The following is a 17,562-nucleotide window of genomic DNA, read 5'->3' as shown; positions in this document are numbered from 1 at the left end:
CTAGCAAAACATATTTATCCAAATGAATTAATTCTTAATAAAACAAATAATAGTAATTCTTCAGCAAATTTTTTAGATTTGACTCTTAATATTAATGCAGATAAAAATATTACATTTAAACTTTTTGACAAAAGAAATGAATTTAAATTTCCAGTTAAAAAATGCATAGATTTCAACTCTAACTTAGCCAATAAGGTTTTTTCTAATATTATTGCCAATCAAATTCATAGATTTTACAGGAATAATTCTAACTATAACGAGTTTTTATTAGATACTGATATATATAAAAACGATTTAATTAATAGCCATTTTCCTAGTTCATTTCTTAATTTCTATTTTAAAAAAATCTTAAAAAACTTGGTACATTAATTTTTAATTTTTATTTAATTTTTCTGTTTTAAGAATAAGCTCTGATTTTTTCAAGGTAGGAACTAACTATGATAAACTATTCCTAAAGCCACTGGACGGAATAGTTTGGATGTATGACCTTTTATACTGGATTAGTTAAATATTTTTTAGTTACTTTTTAATATTTGTAGCCTCTTAAAATTAATTTAATTTTAATTGTCCAGTATAATAAACAGTTTATTTATTTATTTATTTATTTATTTATTTAATTATTTTTATTTTTGTATAAGTGGAATGGGCTCTGGTTCGTAAAGAACCACCCCAAATGAATGCAGGTGATACGTGTATACTTTAAAATTATGTAAGGTTGTATGAATGAAGAATAAAACCTATAAACGGTTTTCTATTCCTAAGATGGATATGTGTATTCTGTAAAATTATGTTAGATTTTTTGAATGAAGGATGAGTCTATAAACGGCTTTCTATCCTGACAGACTGACTTTTAAATTAATTTCCCTATTAATGATTTTTTTTTTTTTTTTTTTTTTTTTTTAAGACTGCTAATTTATTCAATCCGTTAAACATTTTTATTTTTATTTCAATTTTATTACCTTTTTACTAATTGTTTCTCATAGATGGCAGCACTAATATTTTACCTAAACATTTTTTCTTCTTCTTCGATCAAATGTTTTTTTTTAAATTTATTATATTCGATTCAAGCTATAAGCAATATTTTACATCTTCGCGATTTTTGTTAACTGTTTTATTATTGTACTTTTAAACCTAAACCGCGTTTTAATTCACGCCGGTAAGTTTGATTTCCTTTTACATTTTTCTTTTATTTCATGATTTTTTACAACATTAGGTTTTTGCGATATCGACACATATAAAGAATAATTTTTATCTTAGGATAATTATTCTTTATTCAGAAATATCGCATTATTTATGGCAATTAGATGTGTCTTGACAACGACTATTTGCCTTTACCATTCTTGTTTCTCTACCATTTAGTTTTTTATTTTTATTTTATTCATGTTTTTCATGTTAATTTGTGTATATATATATATATATATAAAGAATTACCCGGTTATTATTTTTTAAAGTATTAATAAATTATTCCTAAATGTCCGAAAATTAGCTAAATACAAAATAAGAAATTTTGTAAGTCGAAATCATTTAACATTTTACTCATTTTCCGTTATCAATACACTCCCTTAAATTTTAACAATAAATTTTAATTCATTAAATAGCAAAATCTTTTTTCCTTAAAGCCAATCCATTGTTAAAAAATAACAGTTCAAGTAAGATATCAATAAATATGTAGCGTTACCTTGGTAACAGGTAAACATCTGACCTTTCTTTTGTGTATCTTTCAGAGTTTAAACATAATGCATCGCAACTATAAGCAAAACGTAAAGAATGTTTCTTTTTTTTTTACTGTTAATAGTCACGTTCTTTTTTAGTTGTGCTAAATAATGAAATCATTTTCGATTATTAATTTTTTAGAGCGATATAATTTTGTTTCCTAGCTTTAATTTAATGCAAACTATGTTTTATGAATAATATTTCCTCATGTTTAATTGCTGAGTGCTCTTAAGCATAACTTCTACAGTAAAGATAGCTTAAAATAGTTCAAACTGCTAAGTACCTTTCTCATAGCAGGCACTAAAATGTTGCATAACATCGTGCTTCGGGTTTTGAAAAAAGAAAAAATTCGACTGAAGATTGGAATTTTGAATTTTGGGCAAATGAGGAACTGTTTCTAATGATAGCAACCTCGGCAATGGACAGCCCAATAATACATGGTTGTATTACTTGAACCTTGCAGTGTTGTATTGCTATTCCGCTAACTGCTCTGAAGGGAATATGTAGTTGGTTCGAATCTCATTATAACACTAGATTTATATTCTTTCTGTCTTTCGTAAAATTGTGCTATCTATTTTTAAAACTGAAAAAAGTTTTTAAGCCGTTTTTTTACTTATAAAAAACCAACATATGTGCGTAAATAAATAAATAAATCTTCCTATCACATAAGAGATGAAGGAAAGAGTCAGCATAGTGAATTTGTCTGAGTTTAGTATCTTTAAGATACTTTAATTAAACATTTGAACTCATCATTGTTGTCCCTTAACCCTTATTATAATGGAGAACTTAAATAAAAATACGAAATTAACAGTCAGCTAACTCCTAAATATAATTTAAATAAACGACCACTTCAAGAAAACCGTAGAATTGTAAACAGATTATTACCGTTCTATTTGGTAAAAGTTATAGAAGCCAAAAGTTTAAAATTACAAAATAAGTGGTAAAATGAGGGGCTATTATATTATTGTTATACTTTAGAGCATGGCATAAAAGCCATTTATTTGGTTACATTTACTTTTGAGACACATTTTTTGAGACTGAATGTATTGTAAAAAGAACTGTAATTTAAAGAAACAGAATTTCCGGTAAACCGTAACAGCAGCGAAGAGTAAAATTACCATACAAATTGTTTAAATACCGTATATTTTGATTTAATTCTTAGAATTGTAGTTTTTTCACCAGAAATGTCTTTACCAAACAGCCACGGTGATTTTGCCAGTATTTTTCCCTCGAGTAATATTTTTAAAGTTATGAAAGTTTTGCGTGCAGAAAGTACATTTTTTAAATTGAATCCATTACGCATCTGACATTACTATCTATACAAGTGATTTATTGTTCCATACGTTTTTCTTTTTCCTTAAAAATAAATGTTGATTTAATTAAGTCTATACAGGAATTAATCGAATGAAAAGTTCAAATGTTGGTCTCTAATGTATAAAATATACGGCTTTTAACATTAACTTTTGTATATTTTTTGCATTGTTGTCCAGAAATCATCTGGACAAAGCGTGAAAAAGCAATCTAGAGACATTATTTCCGAAGTAATTTTTTGAGCTGGGTTCACAAAATTGTAGTTTTTATCACCACCCATTCAGTAAAAAATATAAAACTAAAAAATAAATTTAATCGAGTACATGGTTTTAATACCATGGTCTAAGATACCTTGAAAGAATTACCAAATTTTATTGCATATTTTAAAACTATATTTTATTGTTAATTTTACCAAAATCGTCATCAAAGCATTTCGGTAAAAATTAGCGATTAACATTGTCATTCCCATAAAGCCAGAATATCTTTAATTTTACGATATTCTGGTAGTTTCCACGATATTTTTTTCTCAGTATACTTATGAATCTGACATTGCTCTAGAGATAAATGAGGTATTATTAACTGTATATTTTTCGATGCATTTTCTTTTGGCTCAATCAATTAATTCCAAACACGAGGCAATCGAACTAACATTTCGAAATTTGCAATATTTTTACTGTATAATAAGTGCTAGTTTTTAATTGTGCTTTGAATGAAAAAAAACTATAACTTTTAAACTATCTGTCCTTTCGAATCGAAGTTTATCTCATTCAATTCAAAATACATGAAAAATATATCCATCAGGTACAGGTAGTTACTGGGTTTCTATGTAAAAAGTGTACATAAGTACATGTTAAAAGCGTTCCACAGTAGACTGATCGTAAAGACGAGGTCAAGCATCACTGGCTGCGGTCAGTAAGCTGGTCGGCGACCACTTTGATCAGCCTACGTAGGGACCGAGCGTGAGCAGTATCGATCCTAGTTAAACTGTTCGACCGTAAAGTGCTCGACTTCGCGTGCTGGTCGTCGGGCTACCAAAGTGGAGGTGCCATCCTTTCTGCAGAGGATCAAAATTGAGATGGCATGTCTTCGGATCATATTCAGGGATGTTTCCCAGACCGTCGCCAATAGCCTATTGAGCAGCTCTAGTGCAGCGTAAATAAAATATCTACCATACCTACATGTTAAAAGCATGAATTTTTTATACAGAAGCAACCTTGCAAGTTTGAGCGTTCTTATTAAACGAAATTTTTTTAATGTTTATATCCTCTTGTTTTCCTTCAAATTGATTTTTTTAAATCTTCGATCATCTGATGAACACCCGTTATAATTCAATAATATTAAACAACTTTCCCTTTCACATTATAGTTATCATCAACTTATTTTAAAATCTGGGAACTTTTAAATCTGAAAACAACTCATCTATGAGAACCATTATTCAGAATAAGAAAACAAAAATGAAAGAAATATGGTTGGACACTTTTATATTCATGCTTTAAAGTGCATCAGTTAGATACGATAGTCGTCGTTTAAAATAGTTGGATGCGTTAAGCTTTATTGGATCAGCGATTTTGCTAAAAGCATTTTACGTTTAAGTGGAAATTGGATATATAAATATCGTGAAAAACAGTTAAAATAAGCAGTTTGGAACGATTGAAAGTTGGGTAAGATATTTAGATAATAAATTGCACTAAACCTATCATCTGTAATCTATAAAGAAAGTTCGTATCATACAATCTAATCACTATTCTTAAGTCTTAGTAAAATAAATTTAAAAAAAACTCTTTTAAAGCATAAAATTTAACGATAACTTAAGATAACCAACGATGTAATCGTTCGAACTAGGATACTTTATTTTTAATGTTAACGATAAGCACAACAAAAGTCAAGCTAAAAAGAAGTTACTGTTTTCTTATCTTTGTTTTGTTTTGATCAAAATTAACCTGATCTCGTTTTCTCCTGCAATGTGACTGTCTATGTAAGGAAAGTATTCCAAAAATTTATTTTTAATTCTCTACTATAACCAACTAGTTTGTCACCTTAATCAAAGCAAGCATCCTACAAGCATTTTAATGACTTTTATCTAAGAGATTTTAATCCTTCTTATAAAGATCTGAGGTGTAATAAAAATCTCAACATGTGTTTAAAAGATAAATATTAATATAATAATAAATGAATAAAATAATCTTTAAAATTATTTTTTATTTAAAATAAAACCTTTGATGTTTGAAAAAGTGGAGTTTTTTAAGATATTATGTCCTACTTAAAAAAATTATTACCTTCAGCTTGCCCTGTTCTGTCGAACTTCGAGGTCTGCTCCAAATGTCAAACTGAGCAAACTTCTCCCGAACATATCCTGGACTGTTTGGGACTTTCCATAGAGGACATATATTCATCCCCCCTTCTGGTCCTCGATTTCTTTAGGGTCAGCGGTCTAATGGACCTTGTTTGACTTCGTCAGACATTTGGAGGATAAGCCACAACAACAACAAAGTTGATTAAGCAATAAAATCTGAAGTAGTGTAGAAATGGATAAACCTAGGTATTCGGATAAAACCAAAATCCGCCACTTTTGACTAAATTACTGCTGCTATTTAACAGATATCACATGCAACTATCTGCAGGCAGTCATCATGCTATGTAGAAATTAATAAAAAACTGTGTAGACAATGCCTTAAAACATTTTATTGGAAAAGCTTTGATCCTTTAATCACCGAATTTATTTTGTAGCCTCTAATTAATTGAATACTTATTTTCGCAAGTTCAGCATCTGATTACGCCTCCTTTAACTATTATTTTGACTTACTAAAACAGGTTTTGCATCAAGTTTAAACTAAGCCAAACCTTTTTATCTATTAACTTCTTCAGTACCATGATTACATATATGAGATTGCGTGATTCTTCCTTCGCAGCCCACATACTAAGAAAAAAAAGCATAGTTAAAGCTACCAAAAATATTGTAAAATTTTCCGTGTTTCTGGCTCTTATTAGAAAACCATAAAGCACGATAATTTTTATGGAAGAACTTTGGTAATGATTCTGTTTATTACCATGCTGTTTAAAAAAAAAAGCATTTGTTCGGTTAATTTTATTTTTCAGCTCTGTACTTTTTACTAAATGTGTGGTAATAATAACAATAATTTTGAGAACCAAAGTTCCCGATAAATCATTTCTATATGAAAGGAAAATAATTACCAAATGAATGGTTTAAATACCGTATATTTTGGTCTTTAATACCAGAATTAGGATTCTTTCTTACCAGAAATGTCATTGCCATACAATATTGTAATTTTACTAGAATTTTTTCTCCGTGTAGTGCATCATATATAGAATTTCTGACTGTAGCAGCCCAAGATCACACAATTGAAGGGATTTTAATACGGTGCTCTTATATTATATCTTGTATTAGTACGTGTACGTATTCTTTGATGCTTATAAATTCGGATTTTTCAAACCTGGAAGAGCACTTCTTTGTCTATCCACCGGCTCTGAATGGGTTAAATAACTTTGCCAGATAAAACACCATTCTCGTTTGTCTTCATGTTGTTTTTTTCTGTCTGTCGTGTGTGTCTATAATGTCTATCTCCTTTACGTCTCTGTCTATCTTTATTTCGCTTATGCCTATTCTTTCTGTCACTGTCTATTCTATGTCAATGTCATCCTCTTAATATATTTTATATTTTCTAATATGTATTATTTTTCATAATGCTATATTACAAATTAATTGTTTACAAATACTATTGTTTTTGCTTATGGTTGCATGTAAATTAACGATAAAAAAATTTACGATATCGTAAATGAACCTATTTTCAGAATAACTGAGTGCACCTCAGTAACATAGATTTTTTTTTATTTGCAACATTGATCTTTATTTATAACTATAAATTTTATTTTAATGGAAAAAAGTACAAACAAATAATGCTGCATTTCAGGAAGAAAAGAGTGAAAGAAAAAAGTTAAAACTGAGAATACGATTAAAAAATGAGTCTACATTTGCTACGGTCATTTTGATGGAACATTTTTAAATACCTTCGTAAAACAAACATTTGTTACCGGATTTTTAACCTCTTTCTAAAAACATCTACCCATCGTCTATTTTCTGCAATACATTATTTTCAAATAGCAAATACACTTATTTGTATGCTTAACGAACACTATTTTCTTGAAATTAATGAAACATTCTTGCCTAAAACTCTCATTTCAAGCGTAAAAAATTGACTTTGTTAGTTTTAAATTAATTGTTTTTTTCCACCTATTCTTTTCTTTTCTTTGCAGTTTTAAGGACTCTTTTGGGACACAAAGGAAACGTCAAATGTGTTGACTTTCATCCGTATGGGGATTTCATAGCTTCCGGGTCTTCTGACAGCAGTATTAAAGTAAATTTGCATTTTTCTACGGAATTTTTTTTATCTTTGTTTCATTTATAGAACAATAAAAATATCATCATAAAACATAAAAGTCTTTATATCTTTTGAAACAAAATATGTTTGCTACATAGTTTGCTTCATTATAGTTTAAATAAATAATGTTTGAAAATAATAACTATTAAAATAAATTTTTGATTTACGTTTTACCCCTGAAATAACAATTTTGCAAGCATGCCCATTTATAATTGCATTTATTTGTAAGAAGTAAAAATGTATTTAAAAAGAAATATATGCTGGGTTTCAAATAATTAGGTTATTTCTAAAAAAGAATATTCTTTTTTTAACTCAATAAATTAATCAAAACAGCTGTTTCACGTTTTAAACTCTAACTCTTTATGTTTTAATTAAAAAAATATAGTATTAGTTTACAGTCTACCTAATATAACTAGTATGATATTATTAAAACAATATAATACTAGTTTAGAGTAACAGAAAAATATTGATGTAATTCATTTCCAAAGCCTTGAAGTAATTAATTATTAATATAACTCTATGAGTAAAAGTAAGTCGGTGTTGAGATTTTTTTTAAAACCTCATTAGGTTTTAAGATTTTGTAAAAAAAAATTCTTTGCTCAATAATACGTTTATTTTTATTTCATTTATAGAATACTGAAAATAACAGCGCAAAACATGAAACATTTATATAATTTGAAACAAAATATGTTTGCTATTTATTTTACTCCATTATAGTTTAAATAAATAATGATAGAACAGAACAACTATTAAAATAAATTTTTGCTTCATGTTTTCCTTCAGAAATAACATTTTTGTAAGCAGGCCCATTTATAATTGCATTTATTTGTAAAAAGTAAAAACATATTTAAAACGAAATATACGCTGGATTTTAAATAATCAGGTTATTTCTACAAAGAAATATTAATTTTTGTACTCAATAAATTAATCGAAACAGCTATTTTTCCTTTTAAATTATGATCCCTTATATTTTAATTAAAGAAATATAATACTAGTTAAGAGTCTGCATAGTATAGCCAGCATTATATTATTAAAACAATATAATACTAATTTAGAGTAACAAAAAAATATTGATATAATTTATTTTCAAGGCTAGGGCTTGAAATAATTAATTATCAATATTGTACTATTAAAAATGCAAGCAGGTGTTCATTTCTCTTAAAAAAACCTCATTGCTTTTTTAGATTTTGTAAAAACTATTAGTACTAAATAATACGTTTACTCAAACAATCAATGCTTAGAAATAAACATTTCTTCAATGAATTTTATTAATACGTTTCTCCCAAGATAGAGTGGTTTTATAGATATAGATTAAGATTGTTAAGATATAGATATAGGTTAAAGAGCTTTTGATTGTGCTTCAGTGATTAGTGTGGTATTAACGCAAATATTGGCAATGAATTTTTTCTATGCAGAAAGCTAAATAAAAAATACCCTTTGTAACAATAAAAATCTATTTAATATTAATTTTATTCCCTCGATTCATACGTTTGCTTTAACCAAACTGGTTTTTTATTGCTTTGTTTAAAAAAAATTCCTTTTTCTTTGTTAAAAAAAATTTCCAATTCGCTATTGAAATTTTTTTTCACTTTTTCACTTCCCTGCATTCTATCTTATTTTATCATCGTCGTTGAGCAGCTGATCCAATTTTGAGCTTGCGACTACCAAAGATCAACTCCGTAGCCTTGTAATTTTGAATCCTATCCAGAAGACAAAGCAACTCCTGGATCAAGTATTGGAAAAAAATTTCCGTCATTGAAGTCTTTTTATTGAAATTAACCCGCATTTGCGTTACATGGAGACAAAAACAACGAAATCCTTTCACGGTTATCCTGACGGCAAGGGGACTCTAACCCATCATCCGTTTATCACTGAGAATATTTTGCGTCAACACCATATATGGCAGTACTTTTACTTTTGTTACTTGCACCGCCGGTACAAGTAAAAAGTACGTACTTTTACTTGTACTTCGTTACTTTTAAAATTTAGTACTTTTACTTGTACTTTCGTTACTTTTTTAGGGAAAAAGTACAAGTATTTGTAACGGAAATGTCGAATGAAATCGTTACTTTTTTCTAAAACTCGGTAAGCTTTCTAAAAAAAAAAAATTAAGGAAAATGCTTATGTTTTTTTAATTTATAAAATTAATATGCAATATATATGCATTCACAGCTAACTTCGTGCTTCAATACCCTGACCTTTTAAAATTGTCATTCCTGAAAGGGAAAAGACGACTCTTTTGATATTGGAAAAAATGTTGGATTTTGTTATTACGTTTTTCAGTTTTCTTTTTGAACTCACTAATAATACATTTTTGTCTTAATACATTTTTTACTAAATACATTCTTACCTAGTACATTTATTACTAAAATTATGTTTATGCCCAACTCGTCAAACAACGCCCAGTCAAATCTCTAAGAACTTCAGCACTATTTGTGCTATTGAAAACTATTATAATAACTATTTTATCTCTTGAAAACTCGAAGGTATTAATTTAACCGCTGATACTAAAATTCGTTTACAAATTTTAATTATTCCGTTAGGCAGAAATGTTCGGAAAATGATTTTCTCGCATGACTTCAGCATTAGCCATTGCTACAAATAAAACTGTAGACTGTTCTGTTTCAACTTATACTGCACATTCAATTATTTTTTACTAGCTCAAAGATCACAAAGCTATCTGAAACCACGTGTTTGCTTTGTTTATATTTGTGTTTTTAAAACGCGTTTCTATAGAGTAAAACAATTTTAAATCAATGGTAATTTAAATAAATAAAAATAATAAACTAAAAATTACAATCAATAGATAAAATTTCTTTTTCGTGCAAATTAATAAAAAGTTTGATATTAAAATTATGTTTGATTTTAAAATTATATTATATGATTATATTATAAAATTATATTATAATATTTTTCCGAATTTAAAAAGAAATTAATGTACATAACTTTCAAAATTAAAAATAATTAAATAAATAACAACAATTTTGCAAAAACATTGAAGAACATAAGAATATTATTCAATAAAATTTCAGGTTACTTTGAATTTTCGATTTCCTAGAAATGTACTTTTAAATCGTTACATTTTTTGCTTAGTACTTGTACTTTTTCTTGTACTTTTTACTCGTTACTTTTTAAAATAAGAACTTTTTACTTTTTACTCGTTACTTTTTTTAAAAATACTTGTACTTTTACTCGTTACTTTTTAAAAGTAACGTTGCCATATATGGTCAACACTAAGGTCAATGTGAGCCGGGTGCCGAATTCGACCAACCATTACTGAGATTTGAACCCGGGGCACCTCATTGGGAGGCGAAGGCTCTATCCCCTGAGCCACCACAGCCAAAATTCCTTCATTTGTAAAAATCACATCTATAGCAAAGGGCAGTTGGAGGCCTTGATTGAGCTGTTTGAAGCAAAGTGACAATTTCAATGAAAAATAGCAGACATAACATAATATTAAAAATTGAAGAAGTAAATAAAACGTGGGCAATATTAAAGTATTTGTACAATCTATGACATATATTATATAAATTAGTAAATTATTCTTTAATTAATAAAATGACGTCAGTATTTACGCTTATATAAAGTAGGGAGAAGTAATTGAGTCTTTTTAGTGTGATCATTATTATATTTAATTAACAACCTAAATGTAACATCAAACTAATATTGTTTAAGAGATAATGTAACCCTAGATAATTTAAAATATTATAACTCATGCTCCCTAGCTTACAGCTCAGTTTATACCGAAAGTTTTTTAAATTGAATATTGTATAACCTTACAAACTTTTATAAAATGAAAAATACAACTAAGTTTTGTATTTCTTTAGAAAGTAGTACTGTATTTTTTCTCAAAATTGTATATGTTTTCGCTCAAAATATTATACTTTTTCTCTACAAGAGTGTAATTGTTTTTTTTTTAATTAACAGCTTTGGGATAAAAGAAGAAAAGGAAGCATATTCACTTACAAGGTAAAAATGCTTTTAATTATTTCTTTTCTACATATTTTTTTGAAAAATTCTTTATGTAAGAATTAATATTATAATAGCAAATAAAAGTTATACCACAATCAACACAGCAAGAATTATCCTAAAAAATAAAAACCTTTTTTTCTGTATTTTTTACTGAAGATGATGCTATTATTACTTTTGAAACTATAAACGAAACATTAAAACTCTCTTAATTTTTTATATATAACATTTACAATAAAATAAAATTTATAGTGCATCGAAGGGAAAAGAAAGACATTATTATATCAAATTTACTATAACTTTACATATTGCTTTCATGAAAGTTTTCGTTTTGGATTGTGCCTAGAAGCTGGACTTTATCCATAAAAAAACTATTCTTTTAAATATTTAATTACGAAATCTCTTTTGGCATAAAATATTTGAACTGATGCTTACGAGTTTTCCTAAACTCATCCACAATAAATTTCGTTTTTCCCGAATATTACCAAAATTCGTGAATAGTTGTTGCTTTAATAAAGTACTTTTTTTACTTATTTTATATTTATCAAATTCTTTTTTTATTATTATTTTTTATTATTGATGCAAAGACAGTTCCCTGCCCCCTACACAGGCCGGTCGGCGTAGACTCAGATGTTAAGATAGACAGAAATTTCTTAAAAAATATTAGTTTTTTTATATTAACAACCACAAAAAGTTTCGTGAAAATGAAAAAAAAATATTTCACACAGAAAGTTGGGATACAGTATCTCAGAAACATACTTAATTAAAAAAATGTTGCTTCGTATATCAATAAAATTATAGAACATGATGGTTTCGGATTCGAAATTATTTGGCAAAGTACTTCGATTGAAGAAAAAAATTGGAAACAACAAGTGCTATGTTTTTTATAAAAAGTTTAATTTTTTATTAAAGTCTATGAAGTTGTTTTTTTATGAAGTCTAGATCTTTCTTAAAATTATATTAAGTTCATTTTGCAATATTATTTCTTAAAATATAAACTGTATTTACAAATATCCATCAATACGCTTGGTCAAATACCAATAATAAAAGATATGCTGAAGAAGTTATAACATGTTTCAATTTCCTAGCTAAATATTTTCTATTGTCTTAATACACAATTTAGTCCCTTTGTAGATGTTCTTTTGATAAAAATTTACATTTCTTTCTTTTATTTTGGTATCAAATTGTTGTGTTTCCAGGGTCATCCGAAGTCCGTAAATTCTTTGAAATTCAGTCCTGATGGGCGCTGGATCGCATCAGGTTGTGAAGATGGTCTGATAAAGGTAATTATGCAAAGTTTGTTATAATTACAAAAGTTATACTTTTCAAAATATTCAAGCAACTAAACGTCACACTGAAATTTCAGGCTTCTATAAAGCATTACATTAAAAAAAAATTTAGTTTTATGCTACGAACTCATACGGCATTTCCATTGCTACCATTCATTTGGCATTTTTTCCATTCATATGGTAACGATTTACTGGAAATTCCAGTTTACAAAATTATTATTAGTACTAGTATCATACATTTTGTAAAAAATACAAAACAGAAAAGTAAATTTAATCAAAAAAATGCTTTTTATGCCATTCTTTCACAATAAAATTGCCTCATTTACTAAATTTAATCACGAATCATATAACCATATTTTATTGTCAATTTTATAAAAACCTTTACCAAAATGCTTCGGTAAAAATTATCGAGCTTTTTGGTGTTCCCATAGAGCCAGAAACAGAATAAATTTCAAATTTCAATTTTGACCATACTTTTTTCTCATAGCACTATAAGTATATTTTAATTTAAAATTGTCACTAGTGTAAGTTTGTAGATACAAAACAAAACATTTCGAAAAGCATATTTTACATTATTATTTTGTCACATCACGTGTTAAGCAATGTCACATTTTTAAAAATATTAAATAGATTGTTTCAATTTTAGAGCTTTAGTTAGGTACCAATCCTTTTCAGTTTACGAAAATATAAGGGGAAAAAAAAGCCAGTCTACCAGTTAAATATTTTAGACTGAATAAATGCTTAGAGAATTTCAGACTTAGAGGAAATTAAAATCCATTATTGTTTAAGATACCGCAAACGGGTACAAACGCAAACTTTGCAGTCAACAGAACTTTCATCGGTTATTTAAAATATGTTTTTTGATCCTTGTCGAGATCTGAGCAAAGATGCCTCAGCTTAAATTGGTTTTCACACATCAAAGTCATTTTATATTTTATGTAAATTTTAAAAGTATTTTAATTGAAATGTTTCTGTTGCGAAACTATTTCATTTAGATTCTAGGGAGAGAAAAAACTTTATTTTCTAAATAAATTGATTTTGACTAATACCATTTTAAAAAAGGGAAATATTTTATATTCAGCATTTATTTCTGTACCAGTATATCGGAGCCTAAAATTGTTGAGGCACTATATCACAGGGCTAAAGAGAATACAAGGGCTAGTTCACTCCGCTCTTAGAGGTGAAGCTACGATTTCCCTCCTCATGACGTCACTGTGTCCACAGATCTCGGAGATCGCAAGCAAAGATATGATAACTTTGCATCTTTCTCTTTGTAAAAATAAGTTAGATTTTTTCTGGTTATTAGCCTTCAAACTTTACGTAATTAACACATTATTTCCGTTCATAAACATAGTTCAAAAAAAAAAACGTTCTTGGTTATTATATTAAAAAAATACCATTTTAAACTTATAAAAATGTTTTGCTAGTTGGTGAAAATGACACGATGAATACTTTATTTTAAAAAGTTCAGTTTTAACTTTAACTATTAAGAAAAATGACACTATTAAGACACTTTTTTTATCTACATATTCTTTTATAAAGATAAGTTAAGTTAAATTTAAAATCCCTGATTTTAAAATATGTCGTTAATAGCAATTTGTTCATACTTAATCATTAGGGAACATTAACCTTTAACGCTAATTACTGAAACAAAATAATAATTTAGGTTCATAATGACATTAGAAATTTTACAATTGTTTATAGACATTTAAATTTACGATGATATAATTTATAGATATTTAAATTGAAGAGAATATAATTTTTTAAAAAAATCATAAATATTTAGAATAACTACATTAAAAAATATGTTATGAAATTAGGAGAATTTCATCTATATACTATATATTTTATTTATACTTTTTACTTACATTTTAATTTTCTTTGACTTTATCTATTTTTTAATTCTTTTCACCTGCCTTTCTTTATGAAGTAACGAGGCGGTTTCTATTTAGATAATGAATTTTTATAAAAGTTCTTTACGACAGAATAAACGTATTGCTGTTTTATATTAACTGTGTCATTTCGGAATCCATTCTTTACATAGTTGTTCATTTACTTTAGGGAGCACGCGAAAAATTATACTTTTTCCTTTTGTTTTTATATCAGAATTTTTGCAAGTTGCAATCGCGCAAACTGGCATTTCGATAATAGTTTTATATTCTTGTAAATTCACTGCAAAAACTGAGAAAAGTCATTATAGAAAATAACAAATGTCTTAGAATATCTCGCAAAAAGAAATGATCCAATATTAGTTAGAGCTAGTAAGGCCGAACGCTCCGTTCTTGAAGTAAAAGTGCGAGCTTTGCGCCAAAGTGACGTCACTAGAGTGACGTCGGAGGATCGGCGCGGCGAGAAATACTTCAAAGGAGTGAACCAGCCCTTCTATTCTCTTTAGCCCTGACTATATCATACATTGATGGACAAATGCTAAGAACGGATGATGATAGCAAAGATAGCAACCACAAAATTATAGGTAGGATGTGGGAAATTTAGCATAAGTGTGAGATACAGTAAGACGTGCTTACCGTATGCTAATTTTAGGTTGTCGAACTGGTTTGTCACATGACAGCGCTGATTAGAGATAGAAAAGATTTGACGCGTATTGAGCTTTGTTGTTCAAAATCAAAGTTTAACGGAAAACAATCAACTGACAAACTTGAGATTTTCGATTAGTCTCCCGACGTCATTTAGATGATTTTACACTTGGTCGGAAAGATTGATGAAGGCTGAAAAACAGATGTTGCCCAAGAGTTCAACGTTAGCCACAGTATTGTTGAAGGGATTGGGACAACATTTGGACATCAAGGCTTTGGACAATCATTCCAAACAACTAGAATTTATAGCAGACGTCTCGAGGGGAGGTCGTGTTCCATATACGACGCCTGCAGAAGACAGAAACATCGTACTATCAACAAAAAGAAACCGTCGCAGTGCAGCCAGTCAGGCAGCAAATCAGTTTCATGCTGCTACTGACAATCGAATCCCCCGAGAAACTGTATCCAGGCGCTTGCAAGCAGGACTATAAGCCTGCCGACTAGTTGTGGACATACCATTGTCCAGACGTCACCGTAGCTCCCCCAACGCTACAATGGTATCTTCAGAATTGCAACTGAAAATAGGACTGGGCTTACATACTATTCTCAGAGGAGAGGAGATTCAGTCTATCGTCTGATCGTCTTAACCAAATAATCTGGGGTGAGATTGGTACTGCTTATGGACAAGAAAACATCCAGGAAATGGAGAGATATCCTACATGTAGTGTCATAGTATGGGCTGGAATTTAATGGCCGTATGCCCCTCTGTATGCTTCCAACTGGGACTATAACTAGCTAATGTTAGATTAATGATATTTTTCTGCATCGCGTCAGCTTGTTCCATGGTGCTGTCAGTGATAATTTTTTACGGATGACAACGCAACTTACCATCAAACAGTTGATGTCGAGGAGCAAGTACAGAGCGATGATATTCAACGCCTCATACGGCCAGCACGTTCACCAGATTTGAATCTAATTAAAAAAAAATTGGGATGATTTTGGGGATCGAGAATGTCCTGCAATTAACAAGGCACCCTCATCCGTTTACTGACAGAAGAATGAGATCAATTGCTTTAACATCTGCTGAATACTGTTAAGCAAAGTATACTACTGCGTCTGGAAACTTGCATCACCAAACATGGTGGTCATACCCCCCCCCCCATAAGCATTTTACTCCTAGACAGCTAAAAATGGTATTTGGTATTTTTTTTTTCTTTCATTTTCATGTTTTCAGCACTGCACGAATATTTTGTTCTCTAAACACATTTCAAACTTTTTGGTTTCAAAGCCCCCCAAAATTTTCGTTTTTAAAATGTCCTAACATTCTGGCATTCTTTTATTTCACTTAATTTCTTGCGTGCTATGCAGCCATTTATGTTCTTTCCTTAGCAATTGCTCAGCAGTGTAATTATTACATTATCAAGAAAACTAATTGAATGATTTTTTCGCATATTTTCTGAAATGTTGCTATTACGCGGAACCAGTCTAGTAATAAATCCAAATTTTTCCGGGTACCCGGATCCAATTTGTTTTTTTTACCAGGTACCCGAGACCGGCTGGGTAGAAGATCACCGAGAGCCAGGACCCAGTAGATTTTTTGAACCTGGTACATCTTTAATCCAGATTTTTTTTAAAACTCGCTGATATAAATGTGTCAAATATGGCGTTATAACAATCCATGTAATTCTGCTACTTAAAAGTACATGTTAACCAATATTAATATAGATGTCTATATTAATGTAGATATTAATCAATTCTGTCGGATAATTTGTAACAAAACCAAAAGAATCACTGAAATATTTAATGGTAGCGGTCTTTCGAAATTTTGTATTTTTATAAACTTAGTAATATATTTAATGAAAAAGGCAGTTACAAGCAAAACAATATAAGTTAAATACAATGTGCTATTTCAGCAATGAAACTTATAGATGGGGTAAAACAACAAATTTTGTGCTCAACAAAAGTGACAGTTACTCTTCACTGAGAAAAAAAAAGTTTGGTCAGAAATACCAGAATATGTTTTTTTTTCCAGAAAAGTTTGGCATGTTTCTAGCTCTGTGGGAGCATCAATGTTATTTTTAATAAAGTGCTTTGGTGATGATTTTGGTAAAATTAATAATAATATATGATTTTATAATATGTGATTTGATAAAATTTGGTAAATGTGGTTAAATTCGGTAATTTTATCATAATACCTTAGAACATTGCATAAAAACCATTTAGTTTAATTTACTTCTCAATTTAGCAAACCAGAATTTCTTGTAAACTATTACTATATGGACAGAAAAATTGCTAAATGAATGGTTTACATACCGCATATTTTGGTTTTGCTAACCAGAATAATAGGGA

General features: G+C 28.8%; 1 protein-coding gene across 2 annotated transcripts in view; it reads left to right on the top strand.

Annotated features, from left to right (window-relative positions):
- Nucleotides 1-17,562, top strand: part of LOC107447723 (katanin p80 WD40 repeat-containing subunit B1) — a 208,029-nt gene that overhangs the window by 130,430 nt on the left and 60,037 nt on the right. For both annotated transcript variants that reach the window (XM_087157399.1, XM_087157398.1), the window contains exons 4-6: nucleotides 7,297-7,397; nucleotides 11,349-11,390; nucleotides 12,590-12,673. In XM_087157399.1, coding sequence (XP_087013525.1) covers nucleotides 7,297-7,397; nucleotides 11,349-11,390; nucleotides 12,590-12,673 — 227 coding nt within the window. The remainder of the gene's footprint in view (nucleotides 1-7,296; nucleotides 7,398-11,348; nucleotides 11,391-12,589; nucleotides 12,674-17,562) is intronic.

This window comes from Parasteatoda tepidariorum, chromosome 2 (assembly GCF_982258835.1).
Source record: "Parasteatoda tepidariorum strain Cologne lab strain chromosome 2, Ptep-v5.0, whole genome shotgun sequence".
NCBI lineage: Eukaryota > Metazoa > Arthropoda > Arachnida > Araneae > Theridiidae > Parasteatoda > Parasteatoda tepidariorum.
Note: the sequence above shows the minus strand (reverse complement) of the source record. Positions and strands in the feature narration are given on the sequence as shown.